Here is a 22,021-nt window from a genome sequence, read left to right on the forward strand (position 1 = left end):
AATTAATTCATACAAAGATTAAACTACTGCGACCTTGCGATGACTGCACAATTTTAAATATTCCCGCCTTTATGTCCAAATTTTCGTTCATATAATAATACTTAGAATAGTTGGCCAACAGCGAGAAAAAAGCTTTAAAAGTTAAAAATAATCTTACAAAAAATCTTTTTTAAATACATCTCCATCGTTTTCGTTGAGTATCTTCAACTTTTAACAGGTGTCTAAGTAAAATGTGGAAAATTAAAGGAAAAATATTTTACCGAAAAATGTGAAAAAAAAAGAATGTAAATTTTCCATGACCAACACTAATAATACCAAATTTGGCCACGTGTGGCAAACTGTAAATAATATTCGGAACGCAATCTACCTATAATTTAAAATTGCAACTCCAAAATTTTCAAACGTCAAATCTGACAGTCCGCCATAGCGTTTGTCGTGATTTTGTTGTCAAACAATTTTACAATAAAACGGGGATTTTATTAGTTTTATCCGATTGGAACGATGGCTATTGTGGAGGACGAGGTCCGGAATGAGTCGGAGGAGGAAAATGAGATCGAAGTGGTCGTAGAGGAAGACGATGGAGACCAAGATTCTGATGATTCTGACGTGAGTAAACCGCACATTTCTTTGTGGTATTTCGTAATTTTTATCAATAAGCAAAATATTTTGGCATGTGTAATGTAATATCATTTTATTTTCAATACGATGCATTAGTTGAACATAATGTTTTAAATGTAAAGCAATTGGAAAATTTACATAAGGGTCCACCCACTAACGAACTTCCCGTCTATTGTTATGGAAAAAAAACATCAAATTCCAATTGAACTTGACACAGTACTTAATAAAAAGAATTCAATATGTTCAATATTGCACATATTTAAGGAATGCTTACACATGCTTTTATGAAATTAGTAGTAAGCTGTGATGTAATATTTTTAATCAGGTGTTGGTTTTTTTACAGGACGATGATGATGAAGAGGTTCTAGAAAGGAAGGTAGAGGAGTTAGAGCGCCGCATTGCAGAGGACCCATACCACTATGAAGACCATATTGACTTGATACAAGCTTTATGGTAAGAGCTTTATTTAATATCTGCATTCAATCAGAGGAGATTTAGTCTGTGAAAGTAATGCAAGTGTAACATTTTACTACTTACTTTTAGACAATTTATACTTCTAATTATAATAATAATAATGCACACACTCAGCATAGCCCCGCACTAGGGAAACCCTGAGTCGCGGGTGCCATGGACACACAAATTACACCCAAAGTCACAAGAGTAATAAATGTAGACCATACGAATATTTCTCCCGGCCCGGGCATTAACCTGGGACCTCTGCATGGCAGTCCGCATGGTATCTGTTTGGCCACAGAGGTAGTTCCAAGTGCAGTAGCAATTGGACTAAAAGGGCATCTAATCGTTGATAAGTAATATTTATAAACTCATTGTATTGTAAAATTAACATGTTTACAGTCCTTAACTCCACCTGGAGTTGCAAATTGACTTCAACCATAAGTCCATGCATACCTATGGAGTTGCAACTATAGTGTAATCTATTGTACCAGAAAAGTAAACAAACAGAACATTGACCAGACCATAGTTTAGTGATGGTCAAATGTACTGCGAACTACAGATGGATTAATTAATAGAATGAATCGATTTGTTTAATTGAATCAGTTGGAATAACTCAGTTTTATATAATAAAATGGGTTTTGCAATTTCACGTCTGATTACTATAAAAAAATATGTGATTCAATATGGAGTGATGATATTTCATATGTGAGATTAGAAATTTTAAATTTGCTTTTATACTTATGTAAGCATAATTATAAAAGCAAATTTAAAATTTCTTCCTTCAAATCCATATACTTATATATTTGTTTGATTGTGATAAAATTTTTGCTTTACTAATCGATTACAAAAAGTCATGGAATGAACCCAATGAGTTATTTCCATACAGCTGTTTGCAACCATAGACTATTCACAAATCTATATTTAAAAAATAACCTCACTTTTGATCTAAGATTTTTAATATGTTATTGAATATTGCTGGAAAAAGTGATGAGATTTCACATTGAAGTTTTCAAAATATACGTGAATGATACTCCATTTATTGAGTGATTCCTTTAGAATTTTAACCAAACCGGTTTGTTTACTTTTCTGGCACAGTGGATTGGAACAGACTTTACATACTACAGTGAATGTCAAATATTTTGGTTGGACTTGTAGATCAAAGCCCTAATTTTTTTGAACTTGTGAATTGGGTAGTCTTGGTACTTGGTGTAACGGGCTGGTGTCCGCAACTCGACGTCAACGCGCCTATTTTGCGTGTATTGGGTAGTCTTTCATAGTTGTAATTTTTCAAAAATAACTACGATATGAAATATGATATATTATGAATAATGCAAGACAAAACCAACACTATTTCACATAAATTCCGTTGGTTTATATAAGTTGTTGACAATACTGAACTGTGTAATCTTAATAAAGTTGATGAATCGTAAACAAAAAACAGTTGGTAACCCCATATTGGTTACCAAATTGCTTAAATTCTTTAATGTGTCTAAAATGAGTGTTAATATTGATGTCAAAATTCCTTCATTCTAACTGGACTCAAATAAGTGTCTATTGCCATGCTGGGGCCACTATTTTTTGATAACAAATTTAAGAGCAGTGGCCCTAGCATGGCTACAAACTCTGGTTCAAGTCCAGTCAGATTGAAGGAATTTTTCTTTGTGTCCGATCTTTGTATTTACAATAATAGCAAACGTATTGGACTATTTTCACAAAAAAATATATCAAAATCATGATTTGGAGCCACCACTCTTATTCAACTAATTTAAGAGTAGTGGCCCTAGCATGACAACAGACACTACAGATACTACTGATTCAAGTCTAGTCACATTGAAGAAATTTTTCTTTATGTCTCGACTCATCCGTAGAACAAAGATCTATGTGCAAAATTACTTGTTCTCAGGACATAATGTATTTAGTTTGTTCTTCTTTGCTGTGGATGTCATTCCCAAACAAAATAAGATATATAAGTTTTAGACTTAGGACTTAATTTGAATAACGAAATTGTTCTCGTAACGCACTTATTCACTTTTCGCTGTATAATCACATCGGACTCTGTTCTTCGGATGAGTCGATCTGATCTTTGTATCAATTATAATCACAAAACGATTCTAACAAACTACTAGAGTACATTTTCTTCAAAACCATATCAAAATCAGGGTTAGTAAAAAATTTGTAAATATTGATATTAAGTCAATACTAGTTCCATCTAGACATGTGCGCCGCACTACCCCGGCCGACCGACTGACCGGCATGCCATTGGCGTGGTGACAATTGATCTTATTTTAATGAAGCATCATTATTTATTATTTACTATACTTTAGTTACAATTGAAATGAATTCGTTCCCGTCTGATGGGATGTATGTACATCCCATTTATATGAGATTTAGATTGAAATAACAAGTGTGTTTATTTTTACGTTATTGTCTCTTTTTGCAAACATTTTTAAGTTAATTTTTTTAGTAACAGTGTGTACATACCTTTTTTTTTTGTGTACATACCTGCGAAAGCTGCTAATGTGTAAAAAAAAAACGTTGACAATGAATACACAGTAGTAATTACGCAATTAATATAGCAACATTTCTGTTAGTTTTCTGGTAGCTGTAAAGGTAGTTAGGTGAGTGAAAAAGCTTTCATAAGTTATCACAGGTAGCGCTACGGTATGTTCCGCAATACCCATATAGAAAGAGAATTCGTAAGATCTACTGACTCATTCCGTATCTCAGATGGCAGAGCGGTAGCCACGTAGACGCGACCGGCACTGGTTCGAGTCCAGTCGGATGGAAGAAATTTCTAAAACCTTAATTTCTAATAAAAACCAGAATGATAATCAATAAAAATGCACAACAAACATAGGTTGATGTAAACAACATTTTTTAACAACTGAAAAATTTGACTTACGGCATTCAGCTTTGGGGTCCCGCTTGCAATTCAAATATCGCACTTATACAAAGAGTTGATAATTCCATCCTCAAGCAGATTTCTAATAAACCCTGGTTCATTCGAAACTGACTGCTCGACTAGTTTAACCTTAGTTACTTTCATAGTATAATGTCCTACAAGATTCTCATGTGGGGTGTAGCGGCAGCTATACAAATCATATTTGTGTTGCAAATACGAGCGATTCGTTGTGTACTTACGTTGGCTTATGTTCTCGGGTTTCTCTAAGAGAAAAATTTAAGGAGCTTGGTATCATGAGTGTGGCATCACAGTACATTTATTCAAATATTTTGTATGCCTGTAAAAATATACATAATTTCATTAAGAAACAAGGTTTCCATAATTTTAACCTTTAGAACTAAGTCCAAACTCATGGTACCACGATTTCGTTTAACTAAAGATGAAACAATTTTTGTATGGGGAACTGTACACGTTTTTATAATAAGATTCTGGAGCTCTCACCTTAGGAAATGATAATCTTAATATATATTAATATTATCATTTTATTATACAGGGTTACAGGAAAAGTCGTGCTAGATCCGTTAAGGGCGTGGAGTACTCATCATTTCTGACTTATTTTACTATGAAACACCCTACCCTAAACTTAACCCTTTTCGAGATATTTGACTTTTATTTTTTTTATTCAAAATTGCCGATTTTTAGGCTACTAAATTTAATTTTGTTTATTTTGTGTGTCTTATTATTATAATTATTGCATTTTTACATGTGTGATAAGATGCTTTAGGACCTCAATCATTAAAATAGTGAATAAGTTAATTCAATACGCCGTAGTAGAAAAGAGAAAGTTAAGAAATTAAAAAAAAAATTAGAAAGTTTATTTTTCTCTAAGGGATATCTAAAAAAAATATTATGGCAGTTGATCGGCAGATAAGTTATAAAATATCTACGTTTCATCAGCTATCTAACAAGGTATAACAATCTAGGGTTTTATTTAAATGCATTGAAAAAACTTAGTTTCATAGGCGATAGTGGAGGAGAAAATTAATACTTAGCCCTAAAAAGTATAACAAAACAATAGGTAAGCATGCAAAGTATTTATTAAATCAGGTTTTCACACAACTTTTTGTTATTCTACAGTTCATGTTCAACATGGCCGCCTCTGTTTCTAATACATTGTCGCATTCTTCTACGGAGACCAGTCTTCACTACTCCAGTGGTTAACGTTGTCCTCATTTGATTTGCTGCATCCACAATCCTTTCTTTTAACTCTTCCACAGACGAAACTGGATTTGACTCGCTGTAGACAAGACTTTTCATGCGCCCCCACACATGAAAATCCATGGGGGTTAGGTCCGGACTTCTTGCTGGCCATGGCAACAGCCCACCTCGTCCTATCCATTTGTTTGGATAATTTGTGTCCAGCCAGTCTCTGACACTTCTCCTGAAATGGGCAGGGCAGCCATCACTTTTCCTGTAACCCTGTATATTAATATGTATGAAGATTATCATTTCCTAAGGTTAAATTACATTAATTGAATTTTAATTGGATAGTCATATTACAAAATTTAACAGTATGTGTTCGATAAAGATGTATGGAAAGACAACATGAGTCTAGATTCCACACAATTATGATTCAAAATGTTTTCCATAGCATTTAAGTTTATTTGAAAAGAGGTAATCCCTTTAGTTTCTTGCTCGTTCTTCTCAAGGAGGTCAGCGTAGTGAACGAGCAGCAGCTTAAAAAAACTACATAAAATTTTACGTAAGAAATAAATGATTATTTGAGTTTGATTTTGACTCGGAAGTCCATCACTACCTAAAAATCAACACAGTAAAGGAAGAAATTCGATCTTACGCTAATAAGTACAAAAAAGCAACTGCATCGCCACCCTAACCTGCTGGCAGGGAAACTGACTATCCCTGACTCAATGAGACGTCTAACGAGGCGCAGAATCCTAGAACTGGATCAAATAATTTAAAAATCCACCTACAATTGAAGGGGAGTCTCCTTCTGGGGAGTTGACGTTGCACACCACTAATCACGCAACTCATGTGCTCATAGTCGTCCGACTGATCGCACGATTACACGAAGAACAAAAAAAAATAACCTGAAAAATGAAACAAAAAAACAACTTAATTTTTTTTTTTAATTTAATTTTAGTTACAGTAGAAAAATTACATATTATAACATTAAATTATATAAAACGGTTGGTATCTATATAATTGTATATTAAATAAGTGTAACAACTATGAGACTTGTTCTCTCTTTTGCTATTTGCTGTGCCCTGTCCAGGGTCCATAATTTGATCTCAATATTAATACAAAAACATCTGTAATGTACATTATGGAGCGAAAATAAATAAGAATAAACTACGCCGATTTGACGCCGATCCGCCTTTATTATATTACGCCTCAGAAAACAGACTGCGGCTGCCGCCAACATTTTGCAACGGGGCACATGTCTAGTTCCACCATTTCCAGGTCCCTTGTCAGGATTTCACATTGAACTTGTTAATTTCACCAGGGGTTTATCGGAGCTGGACCGTTGGCGCGCCGCTTTTGAAAGACTGCAGCAGTTGTCAATATTGCGTGCAGAAACATGGCTGCTACGGCTTCAGACCGAAGTCACACTGGCACACTCTGCTGAGTCACGAGAACACATTGCATCTTTATTTCAACAGGCCGCACTAGATTGCTATTGTAAGTGTAATAACATATATTAAGCGATAGTTTTCCGTCTTGTTCTTTTTTTAAGGATTTGTCAGATTTTCGAAAAGCGTTAACTAATAATAATAATGTGCCAGACAACCACACCAATTGCCTGGTCTCGAGGAATTCCCTGTACTATGAATACCAGAGCAACGGAACTCGCTCTGGGGCACTTCCCAGAACACCCAGACTAGAACCAATTTAGAAAAGTTCATTTTCCAAATTAGTCCTGTCGGGAATCGAAACCGGGACCTCCTCATCCAGTGTCCAAGTTACAAACCGTTGGGCCACCATAGTCGTCAAAAGACTTTAACAAAATTCAAACGTGGTTCAGGGAAAATGTTTCTGTATAAAGTTAGTGGCTATCACTAGTGTAGCTGTAAGTAGTATTAAATTAAAAATAGTGTTGCCTCTTTATATTGTATTTTTAAATTATAATATTGTCCCATTGATCATATAAGAAAAAATAGTAACAAACAACATTAATATGAGGAATAAAAATGAACTGGCTGTTTTTGATAGTCTTTTTCACAAACTCACAAATTAAGGTAATGAACGATGTTTTAAAATTCTTTAATAAGATTATATTCAAAATTTACAATTCACTAGGTTTGAATTTAAAACTACAGTGAAACAAAAACATTATGATAAAGTCAGCTTCAGTGTACTTGAATGACAAAAACCATGGTAGTGACCGGTTTAGCTCTTGCTACACAAATATTTGTACACATTTATCATTTACAAAAATGATAAATGTGTACAAATATTTATTTACAAAGAACATCCCCTAGAGTGTCTTGTTCAGCAGTAGAGTTTTATGACGATTTTAAAGTATAATTTGCGTACCCATATAAAGAATGTTTGACTTTGATTATTTCAAAGAAATGATTTTAATAAAATTTTAAAAATATTATTTTCTATCATAGCTGTCATCTTCCAATTGGCAAGCCAGTGTAAAATATAATCATAAATTTGTTGAAGGGTGACAATGTCATTTTGTTCATTCCCCAGCTATCCCAATCCTCTCAGAGTGGTGTTCGTGGTCTTTAACGGGCCCACCGGACGCGGCGCGTGCGCAGCTCGAAGAAGTACTACGTCGTGGCGGTGCTGACCCGCTATCGGGGAAGCTGTTTTGGGATGCTAAATTGGAACTAGAGAAAACGCAGCTGAGTACTATGAGGTAAGGAAATAAACATTTTATGAGATTTTTAAAAGTGATGACCTAATTTAGTATTTAGCACTAAAATCTCTGTCTGGCACACAACACAACTGGATAGGCGTGTCGCTTACCACCAGGCGCACGAGTTGTTCGTCCCAACTTGGTATTATATAAAAAAAAATTTTGCTAAATAAGTATTTAAATCCATTCTGTCCGCTGTTCTAAACTTTTAAAATATACCTAATTTCAAAAAGTTATTTAAATAGACTAAAGAAAACTACTGTCTTACAAATTTTAAAAAAGGCGGCAAAACAAACGATAGTACTTTGAACTTCTTTTTTATTCTTTATATTTTTCATATTTTCTTTGCGAAAATGAGTTACAGCGAGGGATACTACACGCATACTATAAAACAAGAAGCAAAATGTGTTATACAAAACTTGTTTACTTGTTATTTTTTAGTCTTTTATTATTTTTTCCTTGCTTTGTTTGAGAAAAGCACTATATATGCCTCGGCGGGAACGGGAATGACTGACTCGTATACACTTCATACTCATCAGCCTGCAGAGCTAATGTACTGCTAATACAAATATTACTATAAATTATTAATACAAAGATCAAACAGTAAGAAAATTTTCTTAGATCCTGGATTCGAAGCAGCGCTATCAGCATTCCGTGTCTGATGCTCTTTGCATTGCAGATACTTGTTTTTGGTAGTTGCAACAAGAATCGATTGAAAGAATTTTTTCAGTGTTCGATCTTTGTATTAATAACAATTTGTGGAGAAGTGTCACAAAAGAAAATATGGTTGTTAAACATCGTGGTATCCAATAATCTTAATATTACAAATACTACTGTTAATGTTGTAGTGAAAATGACCCCGAGTACAAGGCGCAACAAGAACGCGTGCTGTGGTGTCTTGAAGAGACAGTGTCTCGACCTTTGCTGCGGTCGGCGGAGGCTTGGCCGCCATTGCAGGAGTTAGCTACGGCAGTGCGAGACGACCAATACATTGACAAGGTAATTACACTATTCTATTACATATAATAGAAATAAAAACCATTTATTGCAACGCCACATAAAACAAAAAAACAGAGTAGCAATATCTAAACAACAAGTTACATAACTATACAAAACGTAAATATAGACATGTGTGCGTCTGTGGCGTATGTAAAAGGATCCCCTTCGGCTAAAGTCACAACCAAGACTAGGCTGTGATGCTGGTTTTCAATGGGCCCTAGCCGAGTGACGGACATATGCGTCCCGAAGTGAAAACAAATACTTACGTCTTATGTGTATATGGTGTTATTGCAGTGTGTACTCTTATATCGAATAAATACTTACACACACGCATATATATATATATATATTAGCTCCGCACTAAGGAAACCCTGTGTCGCGGGTGCCATGGACACACATATAGACAGCCACAAATTACACCCAAACTCACGAGAGAAATAAATGTAGGCTATACAAATAATTCGCCCATCTCGGCAATCGAACCTGGTACCTCTACGTGGCAGTCCGACATGGTAACTGTTCGGCCATGGAGGCAGTTTAATAACTAATATAGAGTTATTACCTTTTAACGACAACGACGAAGAAATCGTGCGTCTAGTGCAGTGACACTCGGAGGTTTAAATTACAAAGAGGGACCCTGCCTCTGTACCCGTCACCCTGAGACAAGTTCCATATGTCTATAATTTCACCAGCACCTTTACCCTTCAAAACCGGAACGCAATAATTCTTGCATTACTGTTTTAGGTAACGTGCCAGTACTTCCCTGGACGAACTCTTTCACAAGGAGATCTACTGCTACTACATATATAAATATATGCTATGACCTCAAATATAGAAGATACTGTTCTGAGTAGTGCCCCGTAGTAAATTCTGTTGGTCTTGTACTCATAATACAGGGAATTCCCTACTTTGAGTCCACGTGATTGTTTAGTACATTATTATTATTATTAGTGTAGGCGGCAGAAATAGGTAAGGTGGAAGTACTTCCCTTTTCGAATTCTTTCCCAAGGATATCTACTGCTACAAACATTGTAACTTATATAACAGTATAGTTGGTAAGGGAGCGTGGTATGAAAGGTGTGACGTGACTAGGATAGAGAAGGGTATGCTTCGATGGTTTGGTCATGTAGAAAGAAGGAATGTTGGTAGATTGACGGCACAAATTTGTAGAGCTAATGTGGATGGAGGCATGGGGAGAGGTAAACCTCGGCGTACATATCTCGATCAGATTGAAGATGTCCTTAAAAAAGGCCGAATTAAAAGTACCAAAGAATAAACATGCATGAAGAGAATGATGGGAGTGGATGAGGTGGAGCAGGTATGTTAGGGTTGTTACAGGTCCTCGGTGTCTGTCTACACCAGAGCACGGTGATTCACGCTCCATACTAAGGCGGTCATAAATACGTAACTCCGAAATTATTATTATTTTTTTATTTTATTACGTTAAAATATGATTAGGTAAACGTAAATTAATAAAATTATACATTTTAAAAAATATTTGACAATATTTAGGTGCAAAAATGTCTCGCAGTAATTTTGTTTTTAGACGATGTATCTAAAACATTTTATACTGCGACTTTTAATGGTAAAACTGTGTAAATAATGATTATTTGTATTAACAATAACCACAAATGAATAAATTAAAACAATAAAAATACATAAAAAAGTTCATTTTACAAAATACAAACAAAACACAAATTATACCAAAATACATTAAATCTCAACAATATTAACTTTAAATACATAACAAGTCTAATACAGCTTTTGACAGTACACCTTTTTTTTAACAGGTAACTTTCGTAGACCTGTTATGAAGGGATCTGAAAGAAGAAGCAGCCTATTTACTAAATCTGTGTTGGTCACAATGCGACTCATTTTACGCGTATGATTTTTTCTAAAAGACTTGATGTATTTGTTAGTCGCTTCAGCTGCTTCTTCAGACAACTCTCCGATTGACAACAAACCGTAATCTATAACATTAGCACCATGAATTAGAACTTTGTGAACGGAAGCAGGCATGTTATACCACGGATACTCGGCAACTAACTGCCGAGCCGTCTCTAAAGCGAACTCTTCGAAGTTCGTCTTATTAATATTATATCCCGAATTTAAACATTGAAGGATGATCCAGCAACGATCTAGGAGATCCTTCTTGATCCCAGTAATTTCAGCGGAAATTTCTGAATTCGAGAAAAACCGCCTGGCTGTATTACCATCGTTTGATGTTCCGCTTCCGCCACTTTTAGGCTTATCCACTATAAGCCCTAATCTTTCTCTAAATTGAGTCTGAACATATGATTTTTTTGCAGCAACAAGCATTTTGTCATTAGCGGACCTAGCTTGCCATTTCCTAACATCTAACTTGTACGCGACATGAACAAAATATTCAAAAAAACGTATTAACGCGTGAAGAGGTGATAAACCAAATTCATATTTACTCTCATCGACTTCCTTATTTAAACATTCGTAAATTTTGTTCATTTCACTGGGCAAGGCGTTACAAATAAAACATTTTGATGAAGAAACACCACTAAGTGCATTACACACTTTACCATCTACCATAGTAAGTTGCAAACAATGAGTAATGCGATATTCGCGATCTTCTTCCTTGAAAACAGTAGGCTGCAAGTTCCTTATTTTATCTTTAAAATGAGCTTCTTCCTCAACTGACACTGCAGTCGATTCCTTCAAATATCGGAGGCGTATAGGACGACAGTATCGAGTTGATGAAGGACGAGGATTTTTCCACAAAACTACTGAATTTTCTTTGTTATCTGTTGTCAAAACAAGCTGAAGTGGCACATACGAAGTAACAAACAGGCTACTGTCTTCAAGAGTGGAGTCAGAAAAACACTGTTTATATTCTGAATGCCCTGTACTGCCATCGAAACCCCATTTCCCTATCAAAGATATCTTATCTAGAGACTCATTAGGTACACTATCCAAAACATCTTTTTGAGACTTGAGAATCCGATTGGCAGTATGATCTAATAAACTTTGAAGTTCGACTTCGGCGGATGATTCTGTAACAGTAATATCTGAAGGATAACAGTGTTTTTTAGATTCCACGACACTTTGGTAAGATGGGAAAATGGTTTTTGAAAACTTATTGTCTATAAATTTCTTTACTAATATATATTGATGTCGAGTTAACTGAGCTTCAACAATGAGCGATAAAACTTCGCTAGAATCGATTTCAGGACAAGACAAGCTATCGGACGCATTGAGCAATGACTGTACAAGAGAAGGGTCTTGGTTAGACAAACTAGCCAATCTTCTCCTTTTTGTACGTTTACTGGTGTCGTCAAAGTTAATTCTCGGACGGCCATGCGATGAAGAAGTTGATGGTTTAACTTCGTCAAAGCTCTGAGATACACGTAACTCAGTTCGCTGTACATCAATATTTTCAACGACATGCAGCCAATCTGAATATTTTTCTAAGAATTTAGATCTAGTACGATTCGACTTTGCCCAGTAGTGGGAAATTCGTTTACAAATATTCTTAATTTTAAGGCTTAAAGTCTCTAAATCAATATTTTCGATGTCGTCAGAAAGGGATGATGTTTCGGTCAAAGTGCTCAGGACGTGTTGCATTTTTTCATTTGGATTACCCACTTTAGAGTGCCAAATATCAAAAATTGTCATCCTCGATACAGAACATTTGAAAAATGTACCTAAAACAATATGAAAGCTGAACTTAAAAAAAAATTAAAAATTCAATACTATGGACATGCATACTTTGACACCCCTTTAAGCCAAGAAGAGGCAGCAAGATGCAAATGAAACTTATAGCTCTTAATAAGGACATACTCCTTATTCAAAAACCATATACCTCAGGTGCAGCTCAGCGCAGCCAAAAGTTGTAGGTCTAAAGGAAATTAAGTTATGCCAAAAATTTTCACCAAAAAACTGCCTTCAATAAAAAAATTATATAAAAAAAAGTATGCATAAAAAAAATTTAAAAAAATTGATAATAAAAGTACATACCATGCTCTTGGATCTCCATGCTTTCACAACACGTAAACACTTGATTTGGAATAGTGACACTCAAAAACAAAGTGATTAAGTTTCGATGACTCACACATGGTGATAATTAGTCTCGCGATGCGCTCACTTCCGATGCACAAAAGTGAATGATAACGTGACCTAATTACATTGATATTTATAGTTTTTGGAAGCTTGTTAACTAGTTACTAACTTAGTGAGTTGATCTAACCGGGATAAGCCAATGATTTTTTTTGATTTATGGCCTATGGGGGAATCACAGTGCAGAGGGAGGCATGCATTATGATATGTATGTATCATTGTATATGTTTATTTTATTTGTGTCTTAGAAGTACAAAATTGTATAATGAAGGTCTAAATATTTATAAGTGGATTTGTTTTTGTTACAGATAAAAAAACAACATGAGGCGGCTACAGATTACTTAGAGAAAATTTCACCATTTGAAGATAAATTACTAACATTAGAGTAAGTATACTTCGTCACTTGATTAATTCCCATACAAGATACGGAAATAATCTCGTAGTACCGACATCAAAATTAAAGTTGAATAAACCGAGCCCATACGAAATGCCAATAAAAATATACAACAAACTGCCCGAGAATATAAAACAAGAAAATAAAGCAAATAAATTCATTAATAACATAAAAAACACACTCACTAATGAAAGCTACTATATATACACTATGACTATATTTAGATGATAAATTTCTATAACGTTGACCTGACTCATTCCTATGTGCTGTGCCCTTGGAGGGTTCATTACTTTTTTTAAATATTGGATTTCCGTAACATCGTGATGGGAATAAGGAGGGGCAGGCTTATCATTACAATTTTGTAAACACATTGTATTGTATTTTATTACCTTTATTTTACTGCTTTTGTTTCTTAATATAATTGTAATTTGTATTTAATATGGATATATACTTGTGAATAAAGAATTATTATTGTTATTATAATATTATTATTATGTTTTCAGTGTATGCTTAATATAAGCTCTGAAGCTGTGTACATAAATGCAATTAATAAATAAATTGAATGAATTTCTAACCTAGGAACTATATTAACTTATCACTATGAATATCACAGGAGTGCAGATGAGAAGTGCAATGTGTACCAGGAGTACATAGATACAGTGAAGGAACTGTCGCGAGATGATAAGTACGCCGAGTGTGACAGTGATGGAATATTGAAGGTAAAGACCATTTTTTTACTGTTTTTATTTTATATTGTACTGCCCATATTTTGTCTGACGTCCAACAGCTACCACAAAATGTAGAATTGCTAGAAATAGGTCTCTGCAGTACAAATTTAAACTTAGCGCATGGACTGAGAAATCACTAACAAAATAACGTTATGTATTATAATCAGAGAAGACGTTCCTCAGCTAGAGGAGATCAAAACAGTCGAACCTAGAAGAATTCATAACACTGTTGACCTAGGCTTCAATTGTAATTAGTAATGAACATAGACAAATATGATCTGTGATGAAGGGCAGCACAAGCCCTAAATGGAGCATATAACAATAATAATAGTTGGCGACAAAAGTAAAAGTATATGTTGTCTATATATGTGTCCTTTCCACAACAGGCATTATCCGGGACACGTTCCTTTGAACAAGTTCGGTTAGGTTCCTTCACCAAACTGTGAGATATGTGCGACAACAGAAGACGTCTATTATATAATAATGGAGTGTGTTAGAAGTTAAGACAACAGATTCCGGACTTGAACGTTTTGTGCAGTAGGCGCATGCAATAGCATCTTGGCCAGTCCCTTGTCTAAGAAGGCTAGGATGTTGTATAACGTGAAATTAGCGATACCTACATTGTAATACTTCAGTTACGCCCCTATGGAGGTGGCATGTCTATAAAGATAAAACCCCCTTTAAAAATAACGAAAAAACAACCCCCAGTTTCAAACTATTAGATACTTGCCGATTTTGTCAAAAAGTTCATACAGATAGAACTAGATGAAATTGGATTTTATTATAATACACCCTCAACATACATACACACCACGCTGCATTTATTTGAATTTGCTTGGCAAATGCAATTAAAACCAGCCAATAGGCTGAAATAGCGTAATAATAATAATGCAAATCAAATAAAGATTATTGTCAACAGTTATATACAGCCTGTCTTTTTCAAGATGGTGTAAAATTACAGTTCATTGTGCACTAGTGTTGTTCGCTTGCAGGCAGCTAGTGATTGTAGTCGATAAATATTCTATCGAATATCGACTGAACGTTGGTTACGCTTATGCAATAAATAGCCGAACTTGCCTCATTTGAATCATCATCGGCTAATTAGTCGTCCAAATGCTGGGCGCAGGTTCATTTGAATTTTCAATTTTTGTAAATTCACAAATACATACGTTACATCTACAACTAAGTATGTTAAAAATACAAGTGGTGATGTAATATTTAAAAAAAATTAATTTTAATTCAATTTAGATAATCAAATTCGCCTGCCCTTATTAAAATGTATATAAATAAAATTTATTTTGATACTGTCAAAACATTTGCAATTCAGACATTTTTGGCAAAATTTAATAAAATAAAGATAAAACTGTGGACATCAACTACATGACTATTTAAAGTTTTATGAAATCTGGGAACCCTGCAAATATAATTTTACTCAATCTACAAAAAAACCATAGTTCTTGCATAATCATTTTTTAAAATTCAACATTAAATGCTGTATGAGACGTTATTGACTTTAAAAAAATAATGTGTTTGTACTTGTAAATTTTTTAAAGGAACATCTATTTATCAGGTATTATACGACCGAGCTACGACAGAATGTCTATCATGCTCCCAGGCCTTGCCTTTTCTTCAATCGTGGGCGCGTCTAGCACAACAGAGGTCATCTAGAGCCACATACGGTCGTGTGCTAGACGCGTGTACTAGGAGGTGCCCGACCCAGCATGTATTTTGGACCTTGAAAATGCAGCAAGCCGAACACGAGGGCAAACATTTTGATGAGGTAAACAATTTGCTTGACATGATTTTAATAAGAAAAAATGTAAGTGCTCTCAGGTTTTCGCTATGGTTATTGGTACATAGGTTATTAAACATTTTTTCACATCTAAATCGCGTATTTTTTTTGGCAAATAAACCAACGTTTCGGGCCTTTTACGGATCCCATAGTCAGTTAGCTGTGACTCGCAAGGTTCTGAAACGTTGACTTGTTTGTAAGAATAAATATACGCGATTCATACTACAAAAACTCCACGAGGAAAAACACTTTAAAAGCAATATAGGATGGTCGTTGAGTGAGTAGATTGGTGAAATTACAGGCACTTGGAACTTGTCAAATAATGTCTCAGGGTGATAGGCGAAGTGGCAGTGTCCCTCGGATCTTTGCGGTTTAAAGCTCTGAGTGGCACTGCAACTTTTATGGACAGGCGTGTAGCTTACCAGCAGGAACACGCCTTGTTCGTCCCGTCACTTGATATTATAAAAAAAAAATTAAGGAGCCTGTGAGTGCGTCTAGAAGCCATTAAATGCGGTGCAATAAATTTCGCGTTTAGTTTTGTTTTGTGGCATTTTATCCTGGAGATCCTTACAGAGCAGTGGTGTTCTCTCTCTGTTTCTGGCAAAAGATATAATATATCGAACCCTACTTTCTTTGTGGAACCGTCTACAGCAGGTTTTCTTAACTTGTAGTCCATGTGGACCCATAAGGGGTCCGTGTTATGAACGTCGGGGATCCATGACGTGCCTACCTAACATAATGCATTAATATAAAAATGTTTATACAATGTGTTGTGAGTATTATGTGTAGGCGCTGTGCGCGTGACCTTTGAATTTTCGCGCCCTTTGACAGCCATCCATTATTGGAGCGAGGGAGACGTGTGTCACTGTACCCTTCGGGTCTTCGAAACTTAGAGATGACTAGAAAAATGTTAAGAAAACCTGATCTACCGATTTCAAGACTTGTGGTCTAGTAGCACTATGAGAGCCCTGATATAGGTTTGGTTTCGGTGGTGTCCTTGTGTAATGCCACACCTATCAAAATTAGACCGAGTAACTTTATCGCCTTCCAATTTTAGTTACTTTTTTAATTATATTTCAGACAACATAATACAGGCTGTATATTTGAAAGTGGGACATACTTCTAGAGTGCGTTATATTCCTGATTCTCAACCCAAAGAAATAATAAACTAATGAACTTAAACTTTACAAAAAATATTTTTTAATTTTTTTTTATCGACTACTACTTGAGCACAACATTAGTTATCGAAATTTATGCACATCACTATTATTGCTCCGACGCAGCGGCGAAAAGCAAAGCCCAGGTCGGGGGTGAGAACGCGGGCGCATACGCGAAATTGCTCAGTCCACGCGCGACCTTGATCTAACGAAGACACGTAAATTATTTATCCTTCCGCTCGCCCGATCGCCGCAAAATGGGTATTTATTCTAACGTGGAATTGACTGAGATGGTACGACTTTACGCAATAAGTGGTGATAGTGTGAGGCAAGCTATTGAAATGTTCCCAAATCGGAGTTTACGCGGAGGAGGTGAACAGTGTTTCGACACTGTTGCGTTGCGTGAGAGGATTATCTCAGCATTTTATACTGTGAGACAAAATGTGTTTGTGTTGTACAATTTAAAACAAAATTTACTATGCCGTGCTAGACTATGCATTGTGGAAAACGGTGGACATTTTGAACACTTGCTCCGTACCACGTAAGTGTAAATAAACTGTAAATAACTAAAAAATCAATCATTGTAATTAATTTGATTTCACATTTTTAACTACGCCAAAAACCTCAATTCTTATTAAATGATAACTACTTATCGAGTTCTTAGGTTTTCGCGATTGTTACACATAGGAAATGAAACTATTTTTCCGTAATTAACATAACCTAAAACGTAAATGTGAAATCATTGTTATTGTTGCTGTCTCACTCGGCGCTCGCTTGGTAGCATTCCCATTGCACTCGAAATTAAGCGTAAAGGAAATCGGTTTATTCCTATCTACACTTCAAAACACATTTGTTGATTTATTTTTTGTTCTATCCCATATCCTAATTTTATTTCAGTCTATGTTAAGTTGTAACATGATTTACTATGACATGTATGAATATGTCTCACTTTCAAAGATACAGCCTGTATATTAGGTCCACAATTGTGTTATTTACTTAATAATAACAACGATTTCATCAAGTGAGTGAGTATCCACATAAAAATTCCAATTTCTCAAATATCACCTTCAAGATGTTGTTACACTTGCAACAGATTACACAATAATCTGTTCTCTGACAAAATAGTGACGGCTGATTGGAGAATATAAGTGCGTCAATATTACACGGCTGTATTTTGTCTGTGTGTCATGTCTGGTACATACATTGTTATAACTTTTAGGTAAAGGCAATATTCGAAACAGCACTATCCAAAGGCATGGAGACGTATAAACACGCCGAATCGCTTTGGCTGAGTTATTTGGAGTTCATCAGACGGTGCACAGCATTTGATAATGAGGAGGACGTTGAGAGGTTAAGACGTACATTCCGACTTGCCTGGGATTCACTTGCTGAGGTACGGATTTCGGCACTCATACGACCCCTCCCACGTAAAGTATCGTATGTCAAAATTGCCAAGTTTGCAGGGGAGCCTTTTAAAGTTCTGAATTCACTGAAACAAGCATAACACGTTACTTTAGATTTCTCACTTTTATTCGGCAAATCTCGTTACACACGTTGAGTATCATAAAATCCTAGATATCGGTTAGATGATCTATTAGATGATCACTCTATGTGAGTAGCAAGCCTTGCCGAATGAAACGGAGAACTTTAAAACACTCCCATGTAAACTTGGCAATTTTGACATACGATACTTTACGTAGGAGGCGTCGTATGTAATCTTACCGTATCAACTGCCACAGTGGCCGAACGGTTAGTATGCTGGTCTGCCACGCAGAGGTCCCGGGCTCGATTCCCGGGCCGGGAGAAATATTTATATGGTTTTTATCTCGTGAGTTTGGGTGTAATTTGTGGTTGTCTATTCACCCACGATACAAGGTTTCCCTAGTGATGTAATGTAAGTATGCGTTATTTATTATTATTTATTTACTATCTTATATTATAGTGCCCTAACCGTGTAATTTGAAAGCCAGTATTCAGTTGTGAATTGAATATCAAATTATCATTTAAGAAATATTTGTAACGCCTACATTTATTTCTCTCGTACGTTTGGGTGTAATTTGTGGTTGTCTATTTGTGTGTCCATGGTACCCGCGATACAGGGTTTTCCTAGTCCGGGGATATGAGTGTGTGCGTTATTATTATTATTTCCGAAACGAATTTTGAAGTTCTTGATAAATGCACGTAGTTGAGAGTGCAATGTCAAATTTCATTTCCGAAACTAATTGTCAAACTTCTAGAAAGCTGAGAAAAACTGTAGAAATTACAGGCACATGGGACTTGTCAACTTAGTGTCTCATGGTAACGGGCAAAGTGGCAGTGTCCCTCAGATATTTACGATTTAAAACTGACTGGCGCTGCAATTGTTATGGATAGGCGTATCGCTTACCAACAGCTGCATAACTTGTTAACTTGATAACTGCGTTCTCGTCACTTGAAATTATAGAAAAATACAAAATAACTAATCACATTTTATCAACATTTTGCAGGCATGGGGTACTGAAGCCAATGACTGCGAGATCCCCCTGTACTGGGCGCGTCTGGAGTACAAACGCATGCATGATGCTAAGCAGGGAAAAGACATATTTGAGGAGATATTCCGTTAGTATTTATTAGATAAATTACGAACCACAATAAAGTACTGAAAAAGGACTATACAAGGCGACACACGGCTATGGGACAATGGGGGGAAAGTACTTTAAATATAGGAATAGATAGGAATTGTTTAGTTTCATGGAGACAATTTTATTTTTAAAAGTATATAATACTGCATTCAGTCTTTTAAAAGTTGCTTGCATCATCTGGAAATCGAACCGGCCAAACATTGACCTACTAACAAATGGACGTCGGGTTCGCGCTAAAAAGTGTCCGCACCTATAGGGCGTTAAAATCACATACAGAGCGTCAATCGCGCAACAGTCTTCGTTTGTTCGACTGACAGCGCGGTTGTCATTCATGCAGTACTATATAATAATAACTTGTACCAAATAACTGCAGTAAAGTGTTAAAACAGGATTTTGTATCATATTTTCACTAAACAAAGTATATTATGTTAACATGTTATCATTTAAAAGTGTCATTTTGTACAGTTGTATAGTATTTAATTTCTATGTACATGAATCTTGAATATAAATTACAAAAACAAACAAAATAATCAAATAGCTAACTCTCCTTTTTCTAGACATTGCATGCGCAAAAGATGGAAAGATACCCATTACGTCAATTTCATGAAGCTTATATAAACTTCTTGGTCATTTTCAATTGTTCGTACCACAAGCGCTTGAAATATTTAGAACAAAGAAACTATAGAGTCGCTTTGATTTTAATCTTATTTTTAAAATGTTTTTTTATTAAATGTTAGCATTAATTAACAAAATAGTGTTGTACTCGTTTTACGGCTTGGGATTACCTATCAGAAGTCAGAAAATACATTTGCCCGGAATAACGTTAGCTAGAATTTTCATAATGTCAAATGTATTTTTTTAGGATTATTACAAAACAAAAGTTAATTTTGCATTTGTGAAAAGCATCAAAATTACTTGAAAGCGTAACGGTTTTATTATAAATCGGTTTTAGGAATTACGGATATGTGAGTTTACGTTTAGTTGGAACATCGGTACATTTCTTTTAGACACGCTTATTTTCACATTTGCAATATTTGTTTGTATGTATCTGCCCAACCCTTTATTATTTCTTTAAGTGAATTTGTACAAAATTCGACACAATAATATATATATATTAAATGAATTAATATTTACAATAAAGGCTGCTCCATTACTCTTGTGTTCAAGTAATTTTCAATTGAAGCTATATATGGTGCATTTTGTTAAGTTTCCAGTAGAAGCTGAATATAGGCAGTACTGCAATGACGTTACAATTTAAATTAAATGTTTTGGTTTTTTATATATTTCATTACATGTCACTACGTTGGTTTAAGTTAACTTCGGAAATTTTTTTTTGTGGGTTTCGTATTAGACCCGACGTCCATTTGTTGGTAGGTCAATGCGGCCAAATGTGAAAAAGAATATCCATCGAAATCCAACCATCTTTATATCATATGTACCAATGGAAAGGTATAATTATAGGTATGAATTTCTCATAAATAATGTAGTATCTACCGTTATAATTCTGTAATTGGGTGATCTTCGGCCATACAGGGAAATCTGTGAAAACGCGGACCGTGAGAGGTCGCCTTGAGACGTAAATATGTCCCTTTAGATCACAGAGAGATAAAAAAAAGATGAGAATATTTCAAGCCCAACCCGAAAAAATAGTTGAAAACACGTATTTTTTATATTAAGTTAAAACAAAAAAAAATATGAAAAGAATGTATATCTTTGTAGTTTGTATAGATAATTCAGGTTTTTTCAAATGCGGTGGCAACCTTTGGACAGCTTTAACGCTCCCCAAGGACTCTTCAGCGCCCACTAGTGGGCAGTAGGGACCACTTTGGGAAAATATCGTTCGTGGTTCGCATTTATAAGTGAAGATATTTACGACATTTGTTACGTAATGACCAATTTGTGAGAATGGTATTTGAGGGGAGGTTAGAAGGGAAAAGAACGAGAAGAGGACCAAGAATGACGTATAATGAATATACAAAGAGGAAGGTCAAATTGAGCAGCTATAAACAGGTCAAGGAACTGGCTATGAACCGTGAGGAGTGGAGGAGGCTACACCGACAAGAGCCTGGCTCTAAAACAGGATTATGATAATGATAATGCATAGGATTCCTTTCGCACACCACGTAAAACATAAATTTATTTCAGGATATGGTGAGAATAAAACAATGTCCAAATACTGGGAAGTATTCATCTTACTAGAATCAAGTCGAGATCCGCCATTATCAGAGACTAAACTAAGAGACCTGTACAGACGAGCGTTGAAGTTCGTCACAGACTACCCGCCGGCTGTCGCACGATTGTGGACCGACTATGAGAGGGATTATGGGGCATTGCCTACGATGCGAGAGTGTTCCGAAGTATGTGAGGTAAGTACCAACT

General features: G+C 35.5%; 1 protein-coding gene across 2 annotated transcripts in view; it reads left to right on the forward strand.

The window, feature by feature from the left end:
- The first annotated feature begins 421 nt into the window (after positions 1-421).
- LOC113225957 (squamous cell carcinoma antigen recognized by T-cells 3-like) overlaps positions 422-22,021 on the forward strand; it is a 34,643-nt gene continuing 13,043 nt past the window's right edge. The window contains exons 1-11 of one of the 2 annotated variants that reach the window (XM_026458442.1): positions 422-606; positions 962-1,071; positions 6,501-6,676; positions 7,697-7,865; positions 8,714-8,864; positions 13,259-13,335; positions 13,958-14,063; positions 15,643-15,852; positions 18,241-18,414; positions 19,508-19,619; positions 21,788-22,008. In XM_026458442.1, coding sequence (XP_026314227.1) covers positions 502-606; positions 962-1,071; positions 6,501-6,676; positions 7,697-7,865; positions 8,714-8,864; positions 13,259-13,335; positions 13,958-14,063; positions 15,643-15,852; positions 18,241-18,414; positions 19,508-19,619; positions 21,788-22,008 — 1,611 coding nt within the window. In that variant the 5' untranslated portion in view covers positions 422-501. The remainder of the gene's footprint in view (positions 607-961; positions 1,072-6,500; positions 6,677-7,696; positions 7,866-8,713; positions 8,865-13,258; positions 13,336-13,957; positions 14,064-15,642; positions 15,853-18,240; positions 18,415-19,507; positions 19,620-21,787; positions 22,009-22,021) is intronic. The other variant, XM_026458443.1, reaches the window with a different exon arrangement.

The sequence above is a fragment of the Hyposmocoma kahamanoa genome, unplaced genomic scaffold (assembly GCF_003589595.1).
Source record: "Hyposmocoma kahamanoa isolate Upper Pololo Valley unplaced genomic scaffold, ASM358959v1 180, whole genome shotgun sequence".
Lineage (NCBI taxonomy): Eukaryota > Metazoa > Arthropoda > Insecta > Lepidoptera > Cosmopterigidae > Hyposmocoma > Hyposmocoma kahamanoa.